Source organism: Mus musculus, chromosome 4 (genome assembly GCF_000001635.26).
Source record: "Mus musculus strain C57BL/6J chromosome 4, GRCm38.p6 C57BL/6J".
Taxonomy (NCBI): Eukaryota; Metazoa; Chordata; class Mammalia; order Rodentia; family Muridae; genus Mus; species Mus musculus.
Window position 1 is genome coordinate 134,740,984 of NC_000070.6, and position 27,049 is coordinate 134,768,032.

General features: G+C 54.2%; 1 protein-coding gene across 2 annotated transcripts; it reads right to left on the reverse strand.

The window, feature by feature from the left end:
• Window positions 1–570: 570 nt before the first annotated feature.
• On the reverse strand, window positions 571–27,049 carry Ldlrap1 (low density lipoprotein receptor adaptor protein 1). 2 transcript variants are annotated; one of them, XM_006538423.4, is made up of 9 exons: window positions 26,827–27,049; window positions 17,936–18,078; window positions 16,358–16,470; window positions 14,210–14,324; window positions 9,399–9,471; window positions 8,976–9,059; window positions 8,354–8,484; window positions 7,299–7,333; window positions 571–6,216 (listed from the first exon to the last, which is right to left on the reverse strand). In XM_006538423.4, the coding sequence occupies exons 2-9, from the start codon at window positions 18,029–18,031 to the stop codon at window positions 6,069–6,071; spliced, it is 795 nt and encodes a 264-aa protein (XP_006538486.1). In that variant the 5' UTR covers window positions 18,032–18,078; window positions 26,827–27,049; the 3' UTR covers window positions 571–6,068. The 2 variants fall into 2 exon arrangements, with proteins under 2 accessions (XP_006538486.1, NP_663529.2); NM_145554.2 differs by having other exon boundaries at window positions 4,429–6,216; window positions 26,833–27,021.

A 27,049-nucleotide genomic window follows, 5' to 3' on the forward strand; every position in this document is an offset into this window, starting at 1 on the left:
ACACTGACTGACAGCATCCTATCCTCCAAACAAGCAAACAGGCTACTTGAGTCATGTGTGCAGCGAACTTGTGCCAGACCAGGGGCTCAGAGCACCCCACTCACGCTGTGTGGCAACAGCTCACTCTCACCCAGGTACCTGGATTAGCAGCTTTGAGCTGCAGACAGCCCTGGGTCCCTGAGAGGGCTACAAGCTGATGCCCCTCCACACTGGCGCTTTCCTCAGGGCCCTCCCCCAACCTCCTGTCTTACTCACTTCCTACAGCTCTGGCCCCTCCATTAAGAGCTCAAGGGGCTTTTGGATATACGGGTCATTATCTCAGCACGTCTCTCAGCTGTAGGCAAAGTCCTATGCCCATGGAGGCTCTCACTCCCAAGTGTTAACAAAGGCATCTCCTGGCAGTAAGAGTCTAGACTTGGCAGATGCTTCCCCTTAAGTCCAATGGCATGACTTCCATCCCTGGGACGCACGTAAAGGTGGGCAGAGAGGACAGTTGATTCCTGATCTCCGCATGGGCACCGCAACCTGATACATCCATGTCCGCGTACACACACACACACACCACACACACAGATTCCAGAACCTTTATTTGAGAACATTTTGGAAAGCAACATCTTTGGTCAGGATGTAGAATTAGACACCAGAGGTTCGCCAAAGCAGCTCAGGAGTTGCAGGGCTGCCCTCTGGGAGTAAGGAAGACCCAGCACACTACAACTTGTGCCTGCTGGGAAGTGTGGAACCAGGGCCTTGATGACCTGCAAATTCCTGTGCTGCCTGTGACCTGCGGCTCCTGACCTCTTCAGAAGGCTCCCAGAAGCCTTCTACTTCTGCCTTGATTCAGTCATTACCATACGGAGTCAGGAAGTGCCTGGGCACCTGGTCATGGAGTGGCTCACACAGGGCCCCCAAAAGCAGAGCTACCGAGCCATCAAGAGCATCTTCAACTTTCTACTTCTTCTCGTGAGGTCCACCTGGACCATTCCGCACTTAGCAGACCCACCAGGCATCCCGTGCAATACCCCTCAACCCTGTTTCCCACTGGCGTAGGCAAGCATGCAGGACCAGTGACTTCTGGGGAACCATGCCCCCGCCCCTGGACTATTATTAAGGGTCAAGAGCAGAGGCCTCTTGTCATCCACAGACAGGGCCAAGCTGGTGATCAGCAGAAATGCGCTGATGGTTGCCTAGCAGCATGGCCTCGTGTCCCAGCCCACTTCTGTCTGGGCCGGAAGCTCCAAGCTGCCCAGCAGTGTTATGCTGGCATTAGGGGGCCCCAGGAGCTCCCCGTGAGCAATGTCATGTTCTCTGGGTGTTCTTAGTGACCTGCAGGGGGAGGGCCACCTCAGGACACTGAACACATGGGACCTGAGTTTGAGGCCTGTGGTAATTAACCTCTACGATCCCCACAAAGGCAGATATGACTTGGCAGCCATTAGGTCAACTCAAACTCACTATGTGACACTGCAAATGTTCCCTTCCAGTCCTCTTGCACTGGCACCCACTGTCCCTCCTCTGATAAAACCATCCTCAAGCTGGCAGGGAAAAGGAAAAGACAGGGCCTGGTGCAATGGGCACATGGCCCTGCAGAGTCCCATGGTGGGCATGTCCAGGGCAGCAGCCCAAGGTGGGCAGCCAGCTGGGTAGGCGCAGCATAGCTTCAGCCAATGGATCTGCGCAGTGGGCACCTGCCAGTGCTAACTGTGGAATCAGCTCCCACGACGTTCTAAACTCCCCACTACTGGTGCAGAGGCAGAAATAAGCTTTGGATTGAGATACCCCGGGGTTCAATTTCCAGACTTACCTCTTCCTGAATGTAAGCCTGAGGTCGGTCACCTTGCTGATCTTTCCTGTCCCTCAGATATCCCAGAGATGAAGCGGGACAATAGAAGATACCTCCCTACAACTTATTGGTCAGGGAGGTCCCAGAGGTCACCCAAATTAGTTGGTAAGATTCTACTGCGGAAGACACACTCTGCTTGCTCTGACACAGACATCAGCTGAAAGCTTCCTCAGAGCTGACTAGCTTTCAGAGCTGTCGGGAGCCATGCAGGCCAGGGGAGGGAGAAAACACATCGGTCGTCTTAGCTAGCACCCAATCCTCCATGCTACAAGACCGACCTACCATGCCCGATCTGCTCCCTCAGGCAATAATAGCATGAAGGTTATGAATAACCAGCCCCTTTGGCATTGAAGACCTACTCTGCAGGAATTCAGACCTTGTACCACAAACCTTGTCAAAACTCCATAGTTAGACCAGTCACGGGCCTCATGAGGGACTTCTTACTGTTCTTTTGCTAAAGGACACGTAATGCCACGCTGGCTTCTGAACACTCATGTCTGTACCCATGGACCAGCGCTCTTCTTACCCTTGGCCAGCATGGCTTCTCTCCACAGTGGGCAGCCGTTACTGCAGACGCCTAATGGGTTAGTACTGAGACAAGTGGCTTCTCCCTATACAGGGCGTTAGTGTCAACCTTTCTCATATCTCTCTCCCAAGGATCAGGGAACACTGGGAAGAGGAGGCGCGCTGTTGTCTAGACGGGATATAGACAGCACAGTCAAGAACTCACCACGGCCATGACTACCTACACAGGATAAAGCCAGCAGGACCAGCCAACATTCCAACAGGCAGGACTAACTGTACTCTGGGTTACAAAGAAGGAAAAAAGAAAGGTGGCACAAGGAATGTGTTGGGGGTCCTGGGAGGAGGAGGGTTGAGTTGGGGGTACACAGGATCAAGACACTGTTTACATCTATAAACTTGTCAAAGAACAAATGAAAGTCATTTTTTTTAAATAGTTCTAAGACTACCTACTACTACTACCACCCACCTCCCAGTGTGCCACAGCAGACTGATCTCGCCAAGGCTGGGCACAAGGGTCCTGACAAGGTTAGTAGTCCTTCCTACTAGCCAAGCAGGTTGCCTGTTCTGCTGCACCAGGCAGGGTAAACCCAGTCTCCAGCCTGTCCCAGGCACGGAAGCTGGGAAGCCCCTCTGCAAGGTGTAATTGTGACAGCGTCTCCTGGAGAGCCAGCCCAACATGCACCCAGAGAAGCTGAAGGTCACATCAAGTCTGAAAGGCAGCTTTGTTCTTTCACTATGCCTGTTATGCATGAAAGAGCAGACGGCTGCGCTCAGGATCCATAATTTGAGACATCCGGAGACTAAAGGCGTTGGCCAAATTTAAACCGAAAGATGAGCTTGTTGGGTGTCTTTTCAAATTATGGGGGAAAAAGGAAGGAATTCTATAGTCTGCTCTGATCCACCGGGCCTCTCAGGGAGTCTGCACGGCGGCTGGCATCAGAAGGCTCTGCCTCAGCATACTTGAAGTAGGCCTATTCAATGGAATGAAGGCATAAATGCCCGAGACCCCCACAAGCCACAGGGAGGAGGATTGGCCGGGGAGTCCCCAGATAGAAGCCCGTGGAACTTGAGGAATGTGGCCTTGCTGGGATGGTCACTGTGAGTCTGGCCAGGACAGGAGCAGCTGGATCATAGCAATCTCTTGGGAAATCCCTACATGGCAGGGTGGGGGGGTTAGGGATATAAGATGGGGCTGTGGCCTTACCACGCACTCAGGAGAGGACTGCCTCCCATCTAAGCACGACGCCCTCAGCAGTAGGTATCAGATGGCATGTAGGCTCTAGCTGACTTCTGTGAGTCAGCTGGCACACAGGAAGTATACTCAGAGTGGTAGTCACTGTCCAAGAGTCTGCTAGGACTGTACATATTCGATCCAAATGACCTTTTGCTCTGAGAAAACCTTTGAGCCACTGGCTATGTATTACCAATAATGTGATAATGGTCAACAGTCTCATAAAATCCCAAGAACATAGGCACAGGAGACTGCTTTACACAGTCTTTACACTGCTTTACACTGCACAGAAGACCCTGTTTACAGACAGGAAAACTGAGGCTCAAGGAAACAGGTAACTGATCCATGGTAGCTGGACTTTGGATCTCACAGAACCCGCCACCCTCTGCTTCTGTCCCCTTTTACACAAAGCCACACATCTTGAATTCGAGTGGGCCATGCTCATTCCTAGCACTGAGCCCAGGTCCAATAGCAGGTAAACCCTGCAACTCTGAGTCACTGGAGAGTCATGGGAACAGCACCATCCCTGGGAAGGGGTACACATGGGCACACTCTCACACTCGTGTCTCAGGAGCCCAGAGCCCGACCAGAACACACTGTTAGAAACAGAGAGTGCTTACGCACAGGCCCACTGGTGTGGTCTTACATCACCCAACAGTGACCTCGTCACACTATCGCAGTCTGCAGAAGAAGGAAGGTACCCTGCTGGCCCAACAACTGGGGACCTGCCTTCGCCCTCCATTCTGGTGCAGTGGCCTAGTCCAGTCTCTTGACACACCAATGCTCCTCAGAAGCCGCCACCCTGCCCTTTGTTACCAGCAATACTCCAAGTGATGCTCACACTCAGAAAGGGAACATTTATTGTTTCCTGCTCAGAACTGCCTTTCCAGCTTCACACAGCAGCATTGGCAGCAGGCACAGGAAGCAAGACTACAGCATCACCCAACACCACACAGTCCCCCTCGCGCCCGTACCCTGGCCACTTGGGCTAAGGAGCAGGGGCCTTGGAGCTGGCCAGGGAAAGGGAGCTGGCAACCTTTATTCTAGCAAGAATTCTCCAAGTGCCCCCCAACCCCCAAGGCAAGGGTCCGACTCAGCCACTCAGGAAAAGTGTGTTTTCCTGGGGACACTGAGACCAGCTTTCACAAGCGATGGAAAGATGTTGTTAGTTTGGCTGAGATTCAGGATGCCAGAGCCCACGGGACCAGCGAAGGGAGAAAAGAGATTAAGAGAAGCTCACCACTGGACCGCCCCGACCACCAGCTAGGGTCGAGGGACCACTACGGCTGCAGGTCAGAAAAGGACAGCAAGATGTTTCTAGAGTGAGATACCGTTTCACCCATGGAATTAACAGACTTCAAAACACATCTGCCCAGAAGTCAGCGGCATAGCAGCTAGCAGGGCATGGCGGCCTGCGCCAGCGCTGTGTGAAAAGGCACCAGATGGTTTGTTATGAAACACATTTTGGTCAGAAAATAGCTGGGGAGTTTTGGTTCCTGGGAGGACAACAAAGCCACAGAGAAAGAGGCGTGGGCTGGGAGGTGGCAGCACAGACGGCAGCTTTGGTATCAGATCTGGGTTCTGTTCTCAACTCCACCCCTCAACACGTGTGTCGCCTCAGTTTCTTTATCTGTAAAATGGATGCAAGAATCGCCTGCCACAGCCTAGTGCTAGGCTTTGGTATCATCCCAGGAATTGTGGGGAAGCAGAAAATGGAGCACACACAAGGACAAACAGACAAAACAGAAAAGCAGGCCCAGCTTTGTCTGTTGGCGGTGGGGGTGGGGGGCACTCCCAGGAGCCACAGAGGTGATCACCATGGTTGCAGTGACTCTGGGAGTCATGGGCAGCTGGTACACTAGGTCCTAGCACTGTATGGGCCACGTCAGGGACTGGGGCCCCCTTGTGGAGGGAGGGCAGGAGGCAAGCTCTACTCCCAAAGCACCATCATGGACCTCGAACCATGGCCACTACGGGAGAGTTAAAGTGCAGAGTTAAATGTGTCTTTGGTCAGGGGCTGCCTCTCTGAGAGCCTCAGTTACTCGGCCCCGAGGAAGCAGAGCTTGAGGAGCCCCAACTTTCCTGAAAGCCACGTCCCATCCAGTACACAAAGAACGGCAGGCTCTTACTGCTTCAGGAGTGAGGATGCCCAGAGAAAAGGAACATCAACGGCTTTGGTCATTGTCCTGACGCCCACAGCAGGAGGGGGCACTGGCTCCAGGAGGCCAGGCCCTGCCCCACACACATGAGCACCTGAATCAAACTGGTTTCCGAGCATAAACCAGGAGTCACCAACTGGATACCGCAGGCATCTTTCTCCCCCTCTCCCCGAGTGACTGTGCAACCTGAATCTGTAGGCTCTGACGCCCCTGGCCAAAGGCAGCTGATGGCTCCTGAAGTTGGCTGCCTGCTGCTGGTGGCTTATGGTCCGTCCCATGTCTAGGCCAGTAGTGTATTGCCAGCCTCGGGTCCTCAGAAGGTGAAGACGTCATCATCTTGATCAATGCCACTGCTGTCAGGCTTGTCCCAGTCGGTGGGCGATAAGCACTGTGCATAATGGATGTCCTGTGCTGACAGTCCAGTGTCCAGGACTTGAGGGTTTGTCCGGGACTGCGCCAGCCTGGAAGGCAAAGCTGTGTAAGCCAAGCATCAGCTGAGGGGCTGGCAGGGGCTGCGGACAGGGACAGCCTGGTCAGCACTGGACCAGGAGAGAGGTTGTGAGGGGGAAAAAGGCTGGACTTAAAGATCCGCAGAGGAAGTAGAGCCCCAGACAACAGGATGCCCAAGAGAATCAGAGCCGTGATACCCTGCTCTAACAGAGGCCAGGGCATCCACTGAGCCAGTCGTAGGCAGGAAATGTTCAATGAGAAGACTTGGCGTGAGTGGGGTTAGTATGTGCTTGACAGTCACACAGGAGACATTACTGGTTTGTTCTGTCTGCCTTACTGTCCGGAGGAGCCTGGAGAGGCCAGTGCAAGGTCGCTCTGTCCTCAGGAGGGAACCGTAGGGGATATAAACACCTGGATGGAGGCCTCTGACAGCCCTGAGTGACTGCACAGGCCCCAGGACCAAGGCTGTGAGCTAACAGATACCAGGCATGCTCATGATCAGGGTCAGCAGACGTGGGGCCAGTCTGGGCCAAGGGACTATAATACAGTGATTTGATTTTTGAAATTGATAGTAAGGACCTGTGACAACCAAACATTCATGAAAAGTAGATGAAGCTGTTTTTCAAATGTGGGACAAGTCAGGCAGTGACTCGGGAAGGTGGGAGAAAGAGGCCTGAGTCCTTGGCCAGGCCTCACCTGCTGATCGGACCCTGGTTGCAGCAAGAGGTGCAAGAGGGAGGAGGGAGGCTGGAGGGCAAAGGCACCAACCCTAAGCAAAGCCCTGAGACAGGAGGCAATGAAGACCCTTTGCATCCAAAGGGGGAACGAAGGAGGCCCAGGGACCCGGGCCAGAGGAACCAGAGGAACCCAGTCCTCACCCGCAGCCTTCTCAAGCTACGCCTGCATTTTGACTGAACTGCAAAAGCTTTTTCACACATCAGACACCATGCAAGGTTTTCGTTCCTTCGTAGTAAGCTCCCGGTCTCGAGAAATCCAAGAATTGTTGTGCAGAAAGCTAAAGCCCAAGGGTAAAGGAGAGCCCAGGTCCAGCCCGAGACCTGCACCGAGCACAAGCCCTCAGAGTGTTTGTTACCTTGAAAATGCTTCGTCCAGGCCGTCATCCAGCTCCTGGGAAACAAATGGAGAAGTAAGAACTCTGGGTGGGGTCGTGTCCCCAAGGGAGCTACAGGGACCCGGGACCTGTATGTGTGTGTGTGGTGGGGGGAGGGGGTGCCTATAGGAACTAGCACAGGCAGGCTTCCTTCATACCCAATCCATGGTCTCAAAACTGGGGCCTGGCCTGTGGACCATACATTTAATCCTAGTACTTGACAGATTTCTGAGTTTGAGGCCAAAGTTCAGAACAGCCAGGGCTATGTAGAGAGCCTCTGTCTCAAAAGTCAAAACAACCTGACAGAAAGAAAGGAAGGCAAGGCAAGGCAAGGCCAGGCCAGGCCAGGCCAGGCTGGAACCATGACAGTCACCAGGTGTCATTCCACAGTGACTCTTGGCCCAGAAGGCTAGCCAGGACCAAATGGAGCAAGGAATCCGCAGATGCTGGAGCAGGGTCCAATCGGTCCGTCAGTGCTGCTAGGATGCTAACATCTGCATTGTCTATGATGCACTGGGATAATACAGACTGAAACCGACTGAAACCCAAATGAAAACTGAAATTAAGAGCCATTCAGGTTCCTCTGGGAGATGCTGTGGAAGGCCAGTGTCCTCACTGAGGGAAAGAAAAAGCTGACACAGAGGTCAGGCGCAGGCCATGAGTCCTGAGAGCCAGCAGCAGGGCTGTGCCCTTAGACAGCTGAGAAGGGAAGATGCCAGGCACAAACCTGCCATGCCCAGAACAAGGGAGCCTTTGCTGCTCAGGGTGGGAAGGGCCACAGACTCCAAGTCAGAGTATTGTGAGGAGACGGCTGTGCTGGGGACCAGGCCTGTCAAGGACACAACCGTGGCTTCAGAGGGGACATTGTTCAGCCACTCCACCCAGAGCCTGGGTTCTTTGTGCTGGGTCTAGTCCGCCCAGAGGCCTCTAAGTCATGGTCTCAGGGCCTGGACCTGGGAACCACTCCATGCTCGTTCAGAGACCTGGCTAAAGCTCACTGGATCCCCAAACCATGCCCAGGCCACAGAGCTACTCACCCAGACGACGCTGTTGTTGCCCAAGACCTGAGGCCGTGGTGTCTCGTCCACGTTGTTGGTATTAGCGCTGACTGTAGATAACGGGGCCTTAGCCACCTCTTCCAAATCCAGCAGGTTCCCGGTAGCGACCACTAGGGGGAGTCAGTTGGGGACATTAGGAAGAAAGGAGGTACAGCCCCTCTGGCCTCTGCAAGCATTCTGGTACTCCTGCACTATACTGGTCCTGACTTGTTCTCGGACTCTGACCTTGTCCAGATGTAGGACCCTGATCACCTGGATCCCCACCCGGACCCAGTTCCACCTGGAGCTCCAGGGCAGTTGCTTGCTAGAGAGGACCTGTGGCCCCAGAGGGCAGACCTGGAACCTGCAAATTCCTAACAGGAACTGAATGCACAAAAGCACACCAAGTAGGCTGGGATGTCTACCGGGCTCTGAGGCAGACAGGAGCGCATATGCACTTGTGCGTATTCCTAGGGCACACCCAGGTACGCGCACGAGCAAGCACAGCAACCTCTTAGCTCCCGACAAGGCACTTGTGTTGCAGACTTTAACAGAACAGGAAACAGCAAGAGTCCAGGAGGGAAGGCCTGGGTAGAGGGCAAGCCTGGTGCCCAAGACTCACAGGTTTTCAGTGAGGGGGTGCTGTCCCGTCGGGTCCCTGGGACGTCTCCTCCTTCCTGGTTGGCTTTCTCCCTTTTCTCTTTCTCTGTGGGATCAAGGCATGAGCTGCTGAGCCCTTAAAGCAGACACCACCGTCTCCAATTAGCCACTGGGGAGGAGGCAGGCTGAGTATGCTCAGAGGCAGGCGGAGGTCGCCATCAAAGAGGAGCAACACCTTCCAGGGTTCCCTTAAACCCAAACACTCTAAAGGAGGGGGAAGACGGCCTTTGTCCAGATGGGGAAACTGAGGCTTAGAGAAGTAACAGGACCTGTTCAGAACCACAAACCCAGGACGAGATGAGGGTGGGGTCAGCCTGGGTCTGACGCCTGCCTGGAACCTGTCCCTTCCCACATCACTCACAGTGCCCGGGGGGGGAAGACTCACCTTCCTTGGACACCTGCCAAAACTCAAAGGCAACTTTGAAGGCTTGGGCTACAGTCAGGGTGACGGCTTGGGCCTGAAAAACAGGAAATGGGGGTGGGGATGGGTGCAGTGTCAGCCAGCAAAAGCAAGTATGAACTGGAGGGCTGAGGGGGTGCCCACCCCATGCCAAGCTCCGAAAGGCTGAGGGAAGGGGGCAGGGGCCTAGCTCTCTCATTTCCCACAAACAGCCTAGGGCATAATGAAGCCACAGCCTGGAGAGGCAGCTGAAACCTACTGAAGCACTTCCTGTCCAGTCCCTCCAACAATGGCTGCTCACCACCTGCCTCTTCAGGCATACCTAAACCAACTGTGAGGGCTACTTCTTCTGGGAAGTCCTCCTGGGTTATCTGAGGATTCCCTACACTCACAGAACTCTTGGACCAGGTAGCAGAAGACAGGAGGCGAAGAGCCTAACCATACTTGAATGAACTACTAATGAATAGTGGAAGTCCCACTATTCAGGGTTACAGGGCATTTGGGGGTGCCAGCCGCTGAAAACTGACACCCCCCCCCCCAGCAAAGTAGGAGGTAGCACAATCGAGATGCTGGCAAGGGTTAGGAACAAAAGCCATCTAGCACATGACCAGCCTATGAGCGGGTGCCTTGGCGCCACCTCTGTCACCAACACAGGGCTTTACAGACCTGCCCACCTCCCTCTGGAATCTGCTGGTGGAAGTGTCTCTATCTCATAGGCTTACATCCCAATGTGTATGTTTCCTACAATCGAGGAGAGAACCACAGCTCAGACAGAGCCCTCAAGTGACAGCGATGGTGTCTAAGGTCCTGATTGGGGCTACAGTCTCCTGTTAGCCCCATCCTGTGGTAACCGGCTCGGCGCTGGGAGTGCAGGGAAGGGCACCACACTCCTTCAATTGCAGAACAAGCTCAGTGTTGAGCAGCTTCCACCAGACAACTCGATTTAATTGAGAAATAAATTTGTGGCCACCGCCTTCAAAACTCTTTTAAAAAAAATTTTTTTGAACTCTCCAAACGGACTGATCTGCGCCAATTAAACCTCACAAAGTATAAAATCTCATTTGAATGTCTCCGTCATTTACATTTTTGAAGGAAGTACGGATGCTTTATGGTAAAACTTAAATATGGTAATTAAGTATGAAACTCTTCACAGCTGTTTACAATTTAAGCTGTCACGTCTGAATCGAGTTTAATAGACCCAGTTACCATTGAGAATTGCCCATGAACTAAAAATATGGGCTAATTACCAGCCCAAGTCAGAGCACTATACTCTGGAGCAAGGGCTGGTCACCCATGTGGCACGGCTACGGAAACGCCATTATGTCTACCTGCAGTAACCCGGGGACAGAGGTTTATGCTGTTTACATAAATCTGGTTCATTTGCCTTCCTGCCCCTCTGCCGGGTACAGTAAGTCGTAGTAAACATGTAACCGGAGCTGAAATGTGAAGCAATAAGGGCAGGTAGCTGCAGGGCTGGGCTGGGAAGGCCTGGGGGTGACCTGCTTTCCCAGGGACCCCTCCCCATCGATGTGTCACGGGAACACCCAGAGGGAAGACCTGTATTCCCCAGGCCACTGTGCTGCCCTCCTGGGACCTCTGCTGTAGATCTGTCTGTCTTATTAGCCAGAAGATTCCACTTGGCCCAACTGTCCACATCCTTATCTTGCTCCCCAGAAGCAGGCCTCATCAATAAGTCAAAGAGGGGCAGGCATGCAGCATACACACGCCCTGTGCTCACTATCAGCCCTGCCAGGGTTTACCTGGCTCCCACGTTAACTTCTGTACAAAGAATACTAAGGTCTACGTGGAGGAAACAGCTCTGTCCCTTGGCCAGACAGAACTGGGGTGTCCCAGCCTATGCCTACGTGGTGAGCCTAAACTCCTCCCCTTCTGAGCATAGAGGCCGCGCTCGCTCGCAGAGCTGAGGCTTCTTACCTGAGCACACCGAACCACTTCCTCACACTGATGCTCTGGTCATGCCCAAACGAGACCAGGGAAGGGAGGTCTTGGGCTGGGCTGTGAGGGACCCAGAAGGGACCCCTGCCCAACCTTCTTGCTTGGCCGGCAAGGAGAGGTAAAAACTCAAGGAGGACCACTTTTGCACCCCGGGTTCCGCACCGTGCCGCTGCCTGGCTCCCTGATGGGGTCCTCAGGCCCACATCAAGTTAGGCTTTTGCACACCCTTTGCACACCCAATCCGTAAGCTAGCTGCACTCCTTCCTCACATCTCTCCCCTCAGCCTGGCACACTCCTTCCTGGTCACTACTCTATTCATCCTTTAAGGCTCCAGTCTCCAGGCAGCTCCCTGACCTCTAGATCCAAAAACCTCCACCCTAGAGCCAAGTCCTGAACTCAGTGTCAAACCCAGTCCCTCCTCCACAGACTCAGCAGAGCACGGTCCACTGACTGGCGACAACTGCCAACAGGGAGGACAGAGCCAAGGGTGCCAACTCATCCCTGCAAACCCTTCAGATAATCAGGAAATCTTAGGCCTACAGGCCATCCACTCTGTTGACCCTCAGTGCTATGCCTTGCAACCTGAGAGCTAACTATAACACACCAGAGTGACTTGGGAACCCTGGGTGACAAAAGGTAGAGATGGGTGGAAGACACATCACAGCCAGGCCGTGCAGACAATCAACAGTTGGGTGTCCAGCAAGAGTCCTGCCCCCATCCCATGCAGCTCCGTTAGCCACAGCAGCGAGGTAGCTGGCTTCTGTTTGTCAGCAATGTCTGCTAACTTGGGGCAGGCTGTGTATTGTCCTCTGGCTCAGGCCTCCCTCTGAATGGCTGGGCCTGGGCCTGTCCTGCCTCACTCACACCTCGGAGAGAGCTGCTTCCCGTGCTAATGCCCCTCCCACGAGTGCCCGCCTGCACAATGGTCAAGGGCCGGCGGCCTTGCCTGGTGCGCTCCGTGGGGAGGAAGAAGCAAACAGTGAGGACATAATAAGTTTGTATTTTTAAGTCAATGTGGCCTCATTCATACCAGAGTCACCTGCCATCTGTGGGAACCAGGCAGTCTTGGGAGATGCCACCACTGCTCAGGTCCCTGCAGGACCCCAGGTGGGTGGCTGGTAGCAGGGAGCCTACAAGGACAGAAGGCAGCAAAAGAAATGAGGCCTTCGGAACAACCCTAGGGGTCGCTGAGGTGACCTCCTCATTCTGTTGATAGGTGAGCAGGCCAGAGAAGGACGACACTCACCCATGGTCACACTACACATTGTCTTTTGGGTGTCCTGCACACAGCTACTGAGCCTCGCAGGTGGGATTGGGTTAAGGGTGTTAAGATGGGGGAGGGGCTTTAATCTGGATTATCCAGTGACGCCACAGGGGCCTCAGAGGGATGGTCAGAGAAGCAGCCGTGTGGAGACCGTGCACTGTGGTTTGACTATGGCTGGCCAGCACCCGCAGGCCCACTGTTTGAGGATTAGGACATGTGGCTTTGTTGGAGGAAGTCAAAAGGCCCCAGGAAGCCCCCAGTGTCGCTCTCTCTCTCTCTCTACCTCGGGATTCGGAGGTAGCTCTCAGCTAGTGCTCCAGCACCTGCCTGCCTGCTGCCTGCTGCCTGCTGCCTGCTTCCTGTAACAATGATAATAGACTAAACTTCTGAACTGTAAACAAGTTCCCAGTTAAGTGCTTCCTTTTAGAAGGGTCGCCTTGGTCATAGCACAGTGACTAAGACAGACTACACAGCTGCCTCTGAGAACAGAGGCTGGCCCAAGGACTCTTATTAGACCGTGAAGGCGCTTTAGAAAGTGGGATTGTGAGACATGGCTCTCTACGAGCTGCTGAAGAAACGCAAGCCCCTGTCCTACTCCAGCCTGCCTCTTCCCGGGTCTGGGAGGAGGATGAATCTGTGCTGTTTTGAGTCACTGCTTGTTGTCATTTTGTTCCTGCAGCCTTTAGAAACTCATCTGATATTAGGGACGTGGGACCCCAGAGACTGTGCAGTTTCTGATGTGTCTGTCCTTTGATGGGGAAGGAAAGGGTCTCATCTCTGAGAAGCATGGGCCTGGGGATCAGGTCGGAACAAGACACAGATGCTGAGGCAGCTGACATTAGGCGCTTCCTCCCACTCGACCCTCAAAAGCCCCAGAAACCAGGGTCGACAAGGTCAGCAGAGCGCTGTCTCCTCCCCAGTCACAGCACAGGCTGGAGGCCACCAAGCCCCATCAGATGTGGCCACGGGGTGCGGACAGGAAGCTCTCAGCCTCTTGGGTGTTCAGAGGAGAGGAACTGTGGGCTCGGAGCTTCGTTTTGCACCTGGCTGGCTGCGCCAGCATGAGCAAGCTTGCTGGCTTCTGGGCTGGGTTTGATTGTAATTAAAAGGCTAAAGAAAAAAGCAACAGAGACCCTAACCACTTGCACCTTATGGTACTGCCCTGGAGACCAAATGAAAACACTTGGAAGCCTAGCTCCCCAATGAGCACAAGAGGACAGAGGGGTTGCAAAGAGGCCATCTGCCTCCCAAGTGTGACCCCAGAGAGCCCAGCTGAAGGTCTCAGTCTTCCCTTCTCCCAGGTCCCTCCGTTTCCCATCTCCCAAAGCTAATAATCCCTACAAGGCCTGTACTCCCAGACTACTTCATGATCCCCACAGCCCCAAACCCAGCCAATCGCTGAGAGGAACACACCCAGGTGCTTCTAGGGAACAATGGGTTAGCCTACTGCCCACAGCCAGACTGCCAGCTAGTCACAGCCCGAGTCCTCTCACGCCCACTTGAGTTCCCCAGGGATTTCCTCCCGTGTGAGTCCATGTTACTGTCTGTCCCCTCTGGGCCCGGTTCTCACACTGACCACTTTCCGCTTGGTGCAGAGGAAGGCGTGGCACTCGAGGCTCTCGTTCTGCTGGCTCTGGGCGATGTAGGCGAACACCTTGTCGTGCATCTTGTCTGCAGTGCAGTAGGAGATCCTGGAAAGCAGGCGAGAAGTATCACCAGGCCTGCGCGGCACCTCATCACATCTGGATGTGCATCTGACCACATCCAGATGTGCCTCTCCTGGGTCCCAGAGAGCCTGTTGCCTGGTCACCACCAGGGCAAGCCTCTGTGGAGGTGACCTTGGCATCTCCAGGGAGGGACTCAGGCCACACAGGGGAGATGGAAATAAGAAATGAAGGAAGCCTCTTTCTCCTCTTTCTCTCCAGGCCACACTGGGTCACACCTCTCACAGGATCACCTGAACCTAACTGCACACCAGCCAATGCACCAAGGGGCCTGCAGATTCTTCCTTGTTTAACGCCTGAGCGGTCCTCAGAGCCAGGGGTCTGAGACACAATGCTGTTGATAGAGTCGGGATGTAAGCTCAGAGCCACAATCCTGGAGGGTCCTTGTCCACTGGCTGGAAGGAACAGCAAGACCCCACCCTTCCTCCCAAGGCCCTTCACGTACTCTACGACAGTGGCTCTCAGCCTTCCTGATGCTGCAACTCTTTAATACAGTTCCCCATGCTGTGGTGCCTCCAACCAGAAAATTATTCTTGTTGCTTCTTCATAACCAATTTTGCTGCTGTTATGAATAATGTAAATATCTGTTTTCCAGTGCTCTCAGGCAACTCTTGTGAAATGGTTGTTTGACCTCTCCCCTAAACCTCCCCAAGAGGTCTTGACCCACAGGTTGAGAACTACTGCCCTACACCAATCAGAGACCAGATAATATCCAGGACCATCTCCCAGGAGGCCAGGGGTGGAGCCAGGACTGAGGCTGGGTCCAGGGATATGTACAGATGACCCCGGAGGAGCCCGAGTTGGTGCAGGGGAGACGTTATCAGCTTCCTGCCTCTCTACCCCACAACCTCAGCTCCGCAGCCCTCACTGCCTTCTCTGGTTGGCTAACCCTTTCCTTCTTCTATTTATCCTAAGAACCACAGTTAGGGGAGGGGCTGGTGGCTCAGGAGTGGGGCAGCTCACAGATTCACCAGTCACCAACACAGTCCCAGATTTTAATACACTGCTCCAATAAAACCACCGACCATCCCCAGGAAGGAAGAAGTGGGTGCCGTGTCCCCAGATGCTTTTCCATCCTAGGCACCTGGCTTCCTGCTAACCGTGCCTTGCTTCTGGAAAGCCGTCAGCCAGATCCTGTAAGGAGCCACCACCACTGGGAGGCCTTCCTGGTTCCCCACTGGCACACCCTCCTTATTTTCTTTCTGGGGAGAAACTGTCTCCTATGACCGTCCCCCCATTCCTTTCTGGACTGGATGTGCCCAGAGCACAGGGCTAAGCAGGCACTTGCAAGCATTGGCTTAGAGAGATGGTGGGGTAAATGCAGCAGCCTGGCCCTCGGGAAGCACTCCAACACACCCGTGTCTGCCCCATCCTGCCCTGGGACCTGGGAAGACAGAACTCTAGCCAAGGTGCTCATCCCAGCTCAGCCTCCCCCTCATGGTGCAGGCTCAGGCCTCTCCCTCTGTGAGCCTCAGGCTGCTCCATGGATAGCATGGATTTGGGCTGCCTCCCCCCCTCTAGTTTTGTACCCCTACACCTGACCAGCTGAGACAGAAGTGGGGTAGTCTCAAGCCCCTGGGGCTAGACTCTACCGCCAGGGACCAGGGAGAGAGCATCTCCATTACTGCTCCAGATCCTGCCTGAGGCCTCTCAGGGGCACTGAACCCAATAACCAGGGCTGGGCACTATGTTCAAGGCAGAAGGCCAGGCAGACTTCACAGCCGTGTGCTCCCAGCCTGACTAAGCACGGCATCAGCTGGTTAGGGAACAGCGGTGCCCACTACCCCAGCCTCCCTGTGAGCTGTGGGTTTCTCAGTGGCACAACATAACCGACCTAACCGCAGAGGAAGGCAGGACCTGCCCCCAGGCCATTTCACAGATGAAGGAAATTCAGGTTCCCGTGACTCAGAAAGAAAGTTTTATGGTCTAGTTTCTGATAGGACACTCTGATCATCCCCTCAAGTGGCAGAGCAGACACGAGGCAGTCCCTCACAGCTTACCTGTAAATGGACACGTTCTCGATGAGCTGGCTAGTGAGGCTGTCGGTCAGGATGATCCCCCGGGGTGACACCTTGAGTGTCACCTTCTGCAGCTTCTTCCCGCTGGCCTTGGCCTAGGGGCACACGGGGGACAGGGGAAGTGGGGAGGGGGCAGTGAGAAGAGGGCAGGGGCCACAGGAGGACACTCAACTGGCACCTTGGTGCTGGCTAGCTTTTGTAAACTTGACACATGCTAGGATCAAGTGGGAAGAGGGAACCTCAGTTAAGAAAACACCTCCATCAGACTGGCTTGTAGAGACAAGTCTGAGGGAGGAGTTCCTTGACTGGTGATGATGTGGGAGGGCTCCAGAGTGGGGGCTGGTGCTGCCCCTGGGTAGGTAGGTGGTCCTGGCTTGTTGAAGACAGCAGGCTGAGCAGGCCATGAGGGACAAGCCAGTGAGCTTCATTCCTCCGAAGTGTCCACTTCAGCTCCTGCCCTGAATTCCCTCAGCCATGATCTGTGGTGCAAGTTTAAGACACACCAACCCTGCCTGGTATGGTGGTGCGTGCCTTTAATCGCAGCACTCAGGAGGCAGAGGCAGGAGGATTTCTAAGTTCGAGGCCAGCCTGGTCTACAAAGTGAGTTCCAGGACAGCCAGGGCTATACAGAGAAACCCTGTCTCGAAAAACAAAACAGACAAAAAAAGACACACCAACCCTTTCCTACCCAACTCTTTTTTTTTTAATTTTTTTTAAGATTTATTTCTTTATTATAAGTGCTCTGCAGCTGTCTTCAGAAACCCCAGAAGAGGGCGTCAGATCTCATTAGGGATGGTTGTGAGCCACCATGTGGTTGCTGGGATTTGAACTCAGGACCTTTGGAAGAGCAGTCAGTGCTCTCATCCGCTGAGCCACCTCTCCAGCCCCCTACCCAACTCTTGTCTGGGCAGCACAGTAGCAGAAAACAAACCAGGACCACCCTCCCGAGACACACAGGGACAATCACTGCCCACTCCCAGCTGATGTCTGGGGAGCACTGGCCCTCACAGGAGGGGCCTTACACCTCCCTGTCCAGGAAGATGGGGACTCCCAGAGGAAGAGTTGGACTGGCCAGAGAACATGTAGCGGGGGAGGGACAAGGGTAGACAGAGCACTGAGGTGCTGCCACAGCCCAGCACCATGACCTGGGGACCCAGCTCCACCCACATGCCAGGGCCTGAGCTGCAGGTCAAGGACGCCCTAGGGAGCTGACTTAAAGGGCCCACACTCCCTCAGAGCCAGGGAGAAGACACTCTGTTGGGCTTCACAGCCAAGCAGTAGAGACATGGTAAATGGGAAACAACTTCCTTCCCTCCTTGGCTAGTGAGTCACCAGGGCCTGATGTGGGGACTCAAGGCTGGAAGCAGCCACGGCCAGGATGGTCTGAAAGGCGGATGCTGACTACCTCAAATACAAAGGCAATCCCCATAAATACCCATGAGCTGGATACAGGAGACTCAAGGTGGGCCAGGCTCATGTCACACAGATCCTACCTAGGGACAAGGACAACTGGGGCAAGGTGAGCTGTCCCGGTGGGGCACGGGGTATCTGGGCACTCACTGTAGCTACGATCCTCTTGACAGCAGCTGCAGACAGCTCCTCGCCCTTGGGCCGCTCCACCAGCGTCATACCAAGGTACTTGAGGCTGAAAACCATGCCCTCCAGCAGTGTCTCCCGCGTGTCCGTCCAGTTCTCTGGCAACTCTAGGACAGGACAGGCAACCCTCAGTCTGCTGAGCAGGCCTGGCTCTCACCGCCCACCTCCTCCGCATGCCTACAAAGGGCCCTGGGGTGCCCCCATCCTCACTTTGACCGGTATCTCCCAGCCTACCCAACACCTTAGCAGCTTCACATACACTGACCCCATTCAGTCTTAGGAGCACCTACAACCTGTCATACACACCGCAGACGGTGGCTCTGAAGACCAGGAAGTCAAACAGAGACTCGGGCTACGCCATCTCCTGAATCCAAACTCAACATCAGTGCTCTTGGGCAGATGGTCCTGCCTCCTCCCTCAGCCTGATTCTTTGATAAGGCGATAAGGAAACTGAGGCCCAGGAGCTGAAGGCATGGACCAACAGCTACCACGGCAAATACAGGGAGAGCTACCCACAGGCTGGTACATCCCAGCCCCACACGTGTTTAGACCCAAGGAGAGGAGTTGGGCTTAGATGTCACCAAAAGAGAGGGGTGAGCCTGGGTTCACAGAGAGGGCAGGGGAGAGTTGGGAAGGGACCCACCTGGCCCCCATGCAGGAAAGATTGCTGAGATCAAGGGGGCTTAGACCCCAACGGAAGGTTTGGCCATGCCCCAATTCCTCCTTGCAACAGAGGCTAAGGGCACCCATCGCACAGCGGGAAGTAGAGCCAAGCTTACTTAAGGGAGTGATGTCACTGGGTGTGAGTGCACAGCCCTGTTAGGGCCCCTCCTGTCACCCCGCAGATACTGCACCCGTAGGAGCTACTCATCTGACTGTGCCCATCCCACACAGAAGCCCTTTGCCTTCCCTGCCAGCTATGAGGGAAAGGTCATGATATAGGCTTAGGATATTCCTGTACTGTCAGGAGCGGGCAGAATCCTGGACGCAATGGACACCACCATGACCTCCCTCTGGATTCCCTGTAGCCTTCCTTGGCCATGTCCCAGAGCCTCAGGGTCCAGGGGCTCTGTCACTTCATCCACAGGGCTCACAGCTCATGATATGTGTTTAGCAAGACACTGTCCCCCCAACGAACACTGCATGTTCGTGGGTGGGAGCGGGAGGAGGCCTGCGAGCACGACCTCTCCTCTCAGACCCAAGTGAGCAGGAACTTCGCTGACTGCTCACCCAGAGCCCAGCACACAGCTGGCAATGTTTACTGAGAGTACAGGGATGGCCTGAACACCCTCAACCTCAGCTCTGTTCAACACAGTGCCCTCTGGGCCTCATCACCAAACATGAGGCCGAGCCCCAACTCAGATGACCCTAAAGCCCAACACAACGTCCAATCCATTAGCTCCTCCAAAAGGGAGCAGAGAGTCCCTGTGGTGCCCCCAGTTCTGTGTCAGGCAATGAGGACTCCGGAACAACTCCCTGCTCTGGAAGAAACCAAGGCTCAGGGCGCTATCTCCAGGACACACAGAGCCACTATTTCAAACAACAGTCCAGGGACGATGACCTGGCAGGTTTTTTGTGTCATTCTACAGCCGGGGAACTGGAGTATAAAGGACTCTAACTAAAATGCCTCCATTTTAGTCAAAGGTCAGAGAGAGGTCCTTAGGCATTTCCTACTAACCAGTACTGCCACTTCTTCATAGATAAGGTACCCAGCCCACCACTTCCAACCTGAGACCCATCCATGCCCACTGCCTGTGTCCTTCACAGACATTGCTAATAGACAGCAATGCTACCCGGTTTCTCAACTATGGCCACAGGCAGGCAATACTAATCAATCGAGACTGGCCTTTTCTCATTATCCAGCCCTGCCTTAAGGCAAACACCCTTCCCCTATCTCTGGGTCCCGCTCTCCCATTTCCTCCGGCTCAGCCCTTTCCTGGCCCCTGTCCAAAGCCACTTCCGCTCACTTCATTCCAAAGGGCCAAAGCTTGCCAAGGTCACTGGTGATCTCTTCGCTGTCAAAACATTCTCTCCTCCTCGACCTCAAATGCTTGACATGTTTCTACTCCCCTCCTTCCCTGATCTGACCTTTTCTCTATGGCTCCGCCCCCTCCTACACTGACTTCCAGGTCAAGCCTCAGAGACTCTCCGTCCAAGCCTTTACTTGGCAGACGATACAACTGAAGCCCAGAGAAGTTCTGTGCAGGATCACACAGCAAGTCAGAAGAGATGCCCACAGCGATGGCTGGGTGTTTGAAAGCGCCTCCCTCCTCTCCAAGCACGCACGCATACGCGCATTGGAGCACATCCTCCCCCACCCCCCAAGCTCCCACCACCTACTGCAACATCTACTTTCTCAATACCCAGAATGCTCCTTCGGAGCACAGTACTGCAGTGCCCTCCTATAATCTCGTGAAGAGGCAGGAGGATTCTAAATTAGAGACCAGCCTAAATGACGCCTTGAGATCTAGTATCAGAAACAAACCTTTAATCCCAGGCACTTAGGTAGCAGAGGCAGGCAGATCTCTGTGAGTTTGGTGCCAGCCTGATCTATCTACATAGTGAGTTCCAGGACAGCCAGAGCTGTGCAGAGCCCAGCCTCTCCCAGGGCGCCTAATCCGAAGCAGGCAAGCTACCTCGAGGCCCTTAGTTTGATACTCGGAATGACCCTGAGTGAGATCTCCATGAGCCTCAGTTTCCTCATCTATAAAATGGGGGAAAGGAATTTTCGGGTATTGTTTATTGGTAGAATGCTTGCTTAGAAGGCATGAAGTCCTGGGCTCCATCCCCACCTCTGCATAAACCAGGTGTGGTTGCACATGCTGTAATCAGTACTTGGAAGGAGAGGCGCGAGGATCAGACGTTTAATGTCGACCTTGACTCTACAGCCAGTCAGAGGCCAGCCTGGCATACATGAGACTGTCTCAAAAAAGAAAAAGGAAGGAAAAAGAAATGGGGGCTGAGAGATGACTCAGTTAAGAGCGATGATGATGATGATGATGACGAAGACGATGACCATGACCATGACTGGGTCTGGTTAGAGCTCACACCTCCTTCTAACTCCAGCCTGAGGCAGATCCAATACCTCTCTCTGGCTTCTGTGGGAACCTGCACTCATGTGCATGCACACATACACACAACACTAAAAAATAATTAAAAAAAAATCTAAAAAAAAAAAAAATTAATTGATTAAAGGGAGGGTGTGGTGGCCCCAAATCCTAATAGGTGGGTTTGAGGCTAGCCTGATCTACATAGTGACATAGCTGCAGGCTAGCTAGGGCTACATAGTAAGACTGTCTCAAGGATAAAATAAAACAGAGACAGCAACTTAACCTTCCGGGACCCACGGGGCTGTTTAAACTGCGGGTGAAATAACTAGACAAGGTAGGTGGCTGAGGCCAGGCCTGGGGCAGGTCTATGCAGGCTCTCCCAATCCTGGTTGTTGCTGTTGCTGCATCACCCACCACCCAGCAGCGGTCTCTGCCTGCCTTTCTTCAAAGGCCCTGCCTTCCAGTCTGCTCCTTGGGCTGCAGGACCAGGAACTGGACCGGCCTCTGGGCTGAGTGCTTGCCCACGGGTCCCTTGCAGCACAGTCTCCTCTCCTGTGCCTCTGGGCACGTGACTTGCTGTTCACTGAGGCCTCTGGCAGCCACAACTTCCCCAAGAAAGAGTGCTGAGACAAACAGACAGACCAGTATGGTCTCCTACCACCAGACACCGCAAACAGCAAGGAGCCAGGGCTGCACCCCTTCCCAAGCAGAACTCCCAGGGGCCCCTGGGCAAACACAGGCCTGCACCCGAAGCCTCATTCCTGCCCGAGTTATTCTCAGCCTCGTGGTGGGCAATGACTCCGCTACTTTCATTTTGCAGTTTTACAGATGACCCGCTGTGGGAGTTAGTTGGGGACAGACCACATGTCCAGTCTAGCTCCAGCTGGTACCATGTGCTCCCTCCTTGTTAAGGCCCCAAGAAGAGTTAAAGCTACATGGGCATCCTGGCCTGCCCCTCGCTGCCTAGAAGACCTGGCTGGCTGGAGTCTGAACATCAGAGCTGCAGCCAATCCACAGGTGTGGTGGGGATGGGCCTGGTTCCCAAGCCTGCTGAGGATATCTAGGAAGCTGCAGGGAGATCCTAGGAGGGGGCCTAAACTCTGCCCTGCCAGGAACGTGGTCACCTTTGACAAATTCGGCGGAGCTTTCAGGACCTCCATGGCAGAGAGTTTCCAAATGCAAGAAGGACTAAGAACCAGGCATTGTGGCCGATGCAAGCTTTAATCCTAGTACTCAGGAGGCAGAGGCAAGGGGATGTCTGCATTCCAGGACAGTCAAGGGATATGTACAGAGAAACCCTGTCTTAACACCCCAACCCCCTCCAAAAAGGACTAAGCCAATTCCAGAAGTTAAAGCCACCAAGATTGTTCTTAAAAATGAACAACTGAGCCGGGCAGTGGTGGCGCACACCTTTAATCCCAGCACTTGGGAGGCAGAGGCAGGTGGATTTATGAGTTCGAGGCCAGCCTGGTCTACAAAGTGAGTTCCAGAACAGCCAAGGTTATACAGAGAAACCCTGTCTTGAAAAAAAAAAAAGAAAGAAAGAAAGAAAGAAAGAAAGAAAGAAAGAAAGAAAGAAAGAAAGAAAGAAAGAAAGAAAAGAAAAAATGAACAACTGATTGTTCCTCCAGCCAGGGCTTCCTCATATCTACATACACTGGAAGAAAAAAGTAAGTGTTCTTGGGCAAGGAAAGGAGAGTCAGTCCCTCGGCCTCCTGAGCCTCAGCTTCCTGGCTTTGAAATGTGTAACGGTACCCACTCTGTGGCACTGTCACAGGGCAGACGAGCTTGTACAGGACCCTGCCTGGCACAAACCAAGAGCCCCATGAGAACCAGCCACTGTCACTGCCACCCAACAAGCACAAAGGGCTTTAACGCACACGGGCAGGCAGCTTATGGAGTTTTATGGGAAGTCACTATGTCACAGCACTGGCAAGAAATAGAAACAAAGGGCCCTACACAGCAGCCCCAAGACCCAACAAACACCAAGCCCCTTCCAGTGCAAGACAGGGGTGACACATGCACTCCACGGCACCCAAAGAGAGCATCTGACCCCTGTCAACATTGGGTGACCCAACTCCTCAAACATCCTGTTCCTCCCTCAGGAACCAGACCGAGAGGAGCCTCTAGTTTAATGTCCCCCAGAACTGCGGTTCCACTAGCCAAATGTTCTTCTTGCCTTTTCCCCTAAACACACCTGTGTCTGCCAGGTCACCTTCTCAAGAGAGGTGGCTACCAGGGCCTCATTCTCTGATCCCTTCTGTGCAGGCCGCTTCCTCACTGACACTAGCACCCACCCTTCTTTCTGCAGCCTGGCTGCTGGAGGTTACCTCGTGTCCTGTGGTGCCCCTAAACTAGGGAACTCTGGTCTCTGTGTACAGCATGCTCCAGCCATTCAGGAACAAGACAGCTTAGTGTTGACTCTATCCTGAGGCACCTCTGAACTAGGTCCCAGGACTGCCCCACTGTCCACAGCTTCCTTCCCTTCTCAGCTGTCCTGGGAAACCCTCTCATGTCTCAACGGCTACTCCTAGACTAGCACAGTCACTGCTATCTGAAAAAGCTGTCCCACTGCCATTTTATCTTACTTAATGCTAGCATTTTATGCTGGCTCCACCCCCACCAACTATCTGTGGCCTTCTCCCCCTGTCCCTTCCTCCACCAGAACTGAGAACCAAAGTCACACTACACACTCTCAGGGGACACACTCTGACTCACGGTGCCTCTATCATTGTCGCAGGTAAGGTACAGGCAACATTCTGCTTTGTTTGTTTTTGAGACAAGGTATCTCTGTTGTGTGGCTCTGGCTGTCCTGCAGCTGGCTTAGAGACCAGGCTTTACTGAAACTCAGAGATTCACCTGCCTCTGCCTCTGCCTCCCCGGTGCTGGGATTAAAGGATTATGCCCAAGGGTATTTACATGCCTACAGGTAAATAAGAGTAGCTCCCCACCTACCATCACTTTACTGAACCAGGTACTTTGTATTTATCTTTTGGGGGTTGTCTCTGACAGCCTAGCACAACCCACAAAGGAATGAGGGTCACAGTGACCCCCAGGACCTTTAGGAAGAATATCGCTGAGCTGGGAAAAATTCTTGGCAAGGAGCTGAGATGCGATCTTTTGGCCAGTGGGGGTGGTGGCACACTCCTTTGTTCTCAGATCTCTGGAGGCAGAGGCAGGGAGATCCCAGAGTTTGAGGCCAGCCTGGCCTACAGAGTGAGTTCCAGGGCAGCCAGGGCTACATTGGGAAACCCTGTCTCATAAGGGGAAGTGGCCATGAGAAAGAAGAGTCCTCTTCCTAGGTGAGTGGGAAGCCAGCAGGTCGGTGCTTGGCAGCTCCAGCCAGGGTTCTCTTTCTCAGCAGGGGCTGATTCTACCCAGAATCCCTCATCTTTGCTTTGTCCTCTGAGCTTTTGTTTTGTTTTGTTTTGTTTTGTTTTTAATACTCATTATGTCTATGGAGAAGAGTCCCCGTGCATGTGTGGAGGTCACAATTCCTGGGAATCGGTTTTCTCCTTCCTCCAAATGGAGCCCAGGACTAGAACTCAGGTCCTCCCGCCTGAGAACAAGTCCCTTTTCCCATCTAACAGGCTCTGGCCTTTGATCTTAAACGCTAGACCCAAGGGCTGGATAGGTCCCAACCTCTCATGCTGGCCACACCCAAGGCTTTCCTGTCTAACCTGGTCCTGGGGGCCAGCTAGCCAAACCTGGGGTGGAGCTGCCCCCCAACAGCCAGAAAACCCAAGGAATAAGGCTAAGATCCCTGGGCTGGGGAAGCTCTGCCTCAGGCCATGCTCTAGGCCTAGAGTTAGGACTTCATTTCCCGGTCCTATCTCTAAAATGGGTCTGAAGATAAGAATCCCAAGCTTTGTCACCTCCCAGGAGCCAATGAGCTCACAGAAGTCAAATACCAGAGACAGAAGCAGGGGCATGCATTCACTGAGACCACCTCTAGGCAAGTAAGACAAGCACAGACACTCCCACAAAAGTTCCAGACCAAGCAATACTCTTCCCGGCAAAGGAATATTGCGAACTTGACACTTAACCAAAGATAGGCCAGGTTTCTGAGGAGCTCATTGTGAGCACAGAGCTTTGGGAGGAGCAGGGAGAGAGGAGAGCGCTGCATCCCTCCAGGGTACAGACAGGCTGAGGCCCCCATCTCAGAACTGGCCAACCTGATAAGAATCAGGTTGAATCCAGAGGACATGGACATAACTATATGGCGGTGCACACCTTTAATCCCAGCACTGGGGGATCAGAGGCTCAAAGCACACCTGGTCTACACAGCAAGTCCTAGGCCAGCCTAGACAACAAGAGACCTCATCACCAACCTGTAAAATAGACTAGCAACATCTTAACTGACACCTATCCCTGACCAGCCTCATTTAAACTCACTATCTGACACCTCATGACTGTGAACTTCTGATTTGTAGGCTTCCAACTCCCTAGTTCTGGGAGTACAGACACGAACCGCTACACCTGATTTGTTTAGTGCCGATACTGGAACCAAGAACTTAAAGTACCACGGGCTTCCTGCAAGCTAAGGCAAGCATCCTACCAAACACAACACACACATCCCCAGCCCCGCAGGAATTTTATCCCTATTTTCCAGGATAGGAAACAGAATCACTAAGAACAAGTGATCGGCCTTAAGGCTGGAGCTGGAAGGGAAACTTCTCACCATCCAAAATGTACCCTGATGCCCTAGATTCATCCCCTGCTTCCTGGCTCCCTCCCCTTCAGACCTCTTCCCCACCCACCCTTCTCTCTCTTGTCCCAGTAGAAAAACCACAGGGTTCGTCCACTGGAAGAGAAGGTCACACTCAGAAGCCCTGGTCACATCCCACGAATTTTTGAAGGGCTATTTTGGTAGTTAAGTGTGGAAGTCAGTACATGCCCTGCCCAAGGGGCCTCTGACCCCACCCCCGCCAGTAGGCACCAGCACGCGTTCCCGATGCCAGTCAGGGCTAGGAGGAGCCCACAACTGGAACACCACAGTGGGAATGAGGAGGGGCAGGGCGGGCTCCCGAGGCCCAGACACGCTGGCGCTCCAGGGACTAGGAAACTCGGGCTCCCCTGGTGGAGCCCGGCAAGGGAAGGTGCTGACGAGAAGCTGGGGGCGGGGAGGGGGTACTGTTAGTGGGAGAGGTGGGGGGCCCCAGGTAGGTGGCAGGTGAGGGTGTGCCGCGAGCCCGGGTACTTTGGCTTCACATCAGAAAGGGAAGGCCTGGGTGATCATCCCACGCGAATGAAAAGGGAGGAGGGACCTAAGCTAGGTTTCTCAGGCCTCGGGGGAGGGTGCCAGGTGACGGCTCTCCGAAAGTAACCCGAGAGGTGGCTGGGGGAGGCTCCTCTCCACCCTTCCAGACTCCCGGGAGAAATGGCAGCGAGTCTGAGTCTGCCTTTTGCCTAGGTGCCCAGGGACTCGGACCAGCCCCCAAGGAAAAGTACGGAGGAAAACAGGGTTTGTAAATAGCCTGGGCTCCAGCCTCGCCACCTGGACGCGTCCAGAGGGGAGGAAGCGGGACCCTGAATGGCACCCGGGCTGGGATCGCCCCTCGAGGCAGGGACCTGCGAAACTCCAGCGTCCAGAGGGGACCCTGTAGGTTGTGCTGGAGTGGGTAGAGAGGCTCTAGACGTCCCCTTCGCGCCACACCTGGGGACCCCGAGTTAAGCCTGATCCCTGTCGACCTGCCCCAGACGTGCAGCCGGACATGACCCCCGGCCCCGCCGCGCGGGGCGGGACGAAGCCACCCAGTCCACCTTGGCCCGGAGCTCGGCGGAGGCCCGACCCGGGGCGCATACACTCACTGCGGTGCCGGCCGCCCGCCCAGCTCTGCTTGGCCAGACTGGGGCTCCGGATTAGCGCGCGCCCCGCCGACTTGAGCGCGTCCATGGCCCGCTCCGGTTGTCGCCGCCGCCACTGACGCCGCTACCGCCGCCAAAACTCCTCCAGGAAAACTTTCCGCCGGGCCAGGCGGCGCGCGCCCGCTGCGCTCCTCCCCCGCCCTCCCCGCGACGTCTAGGG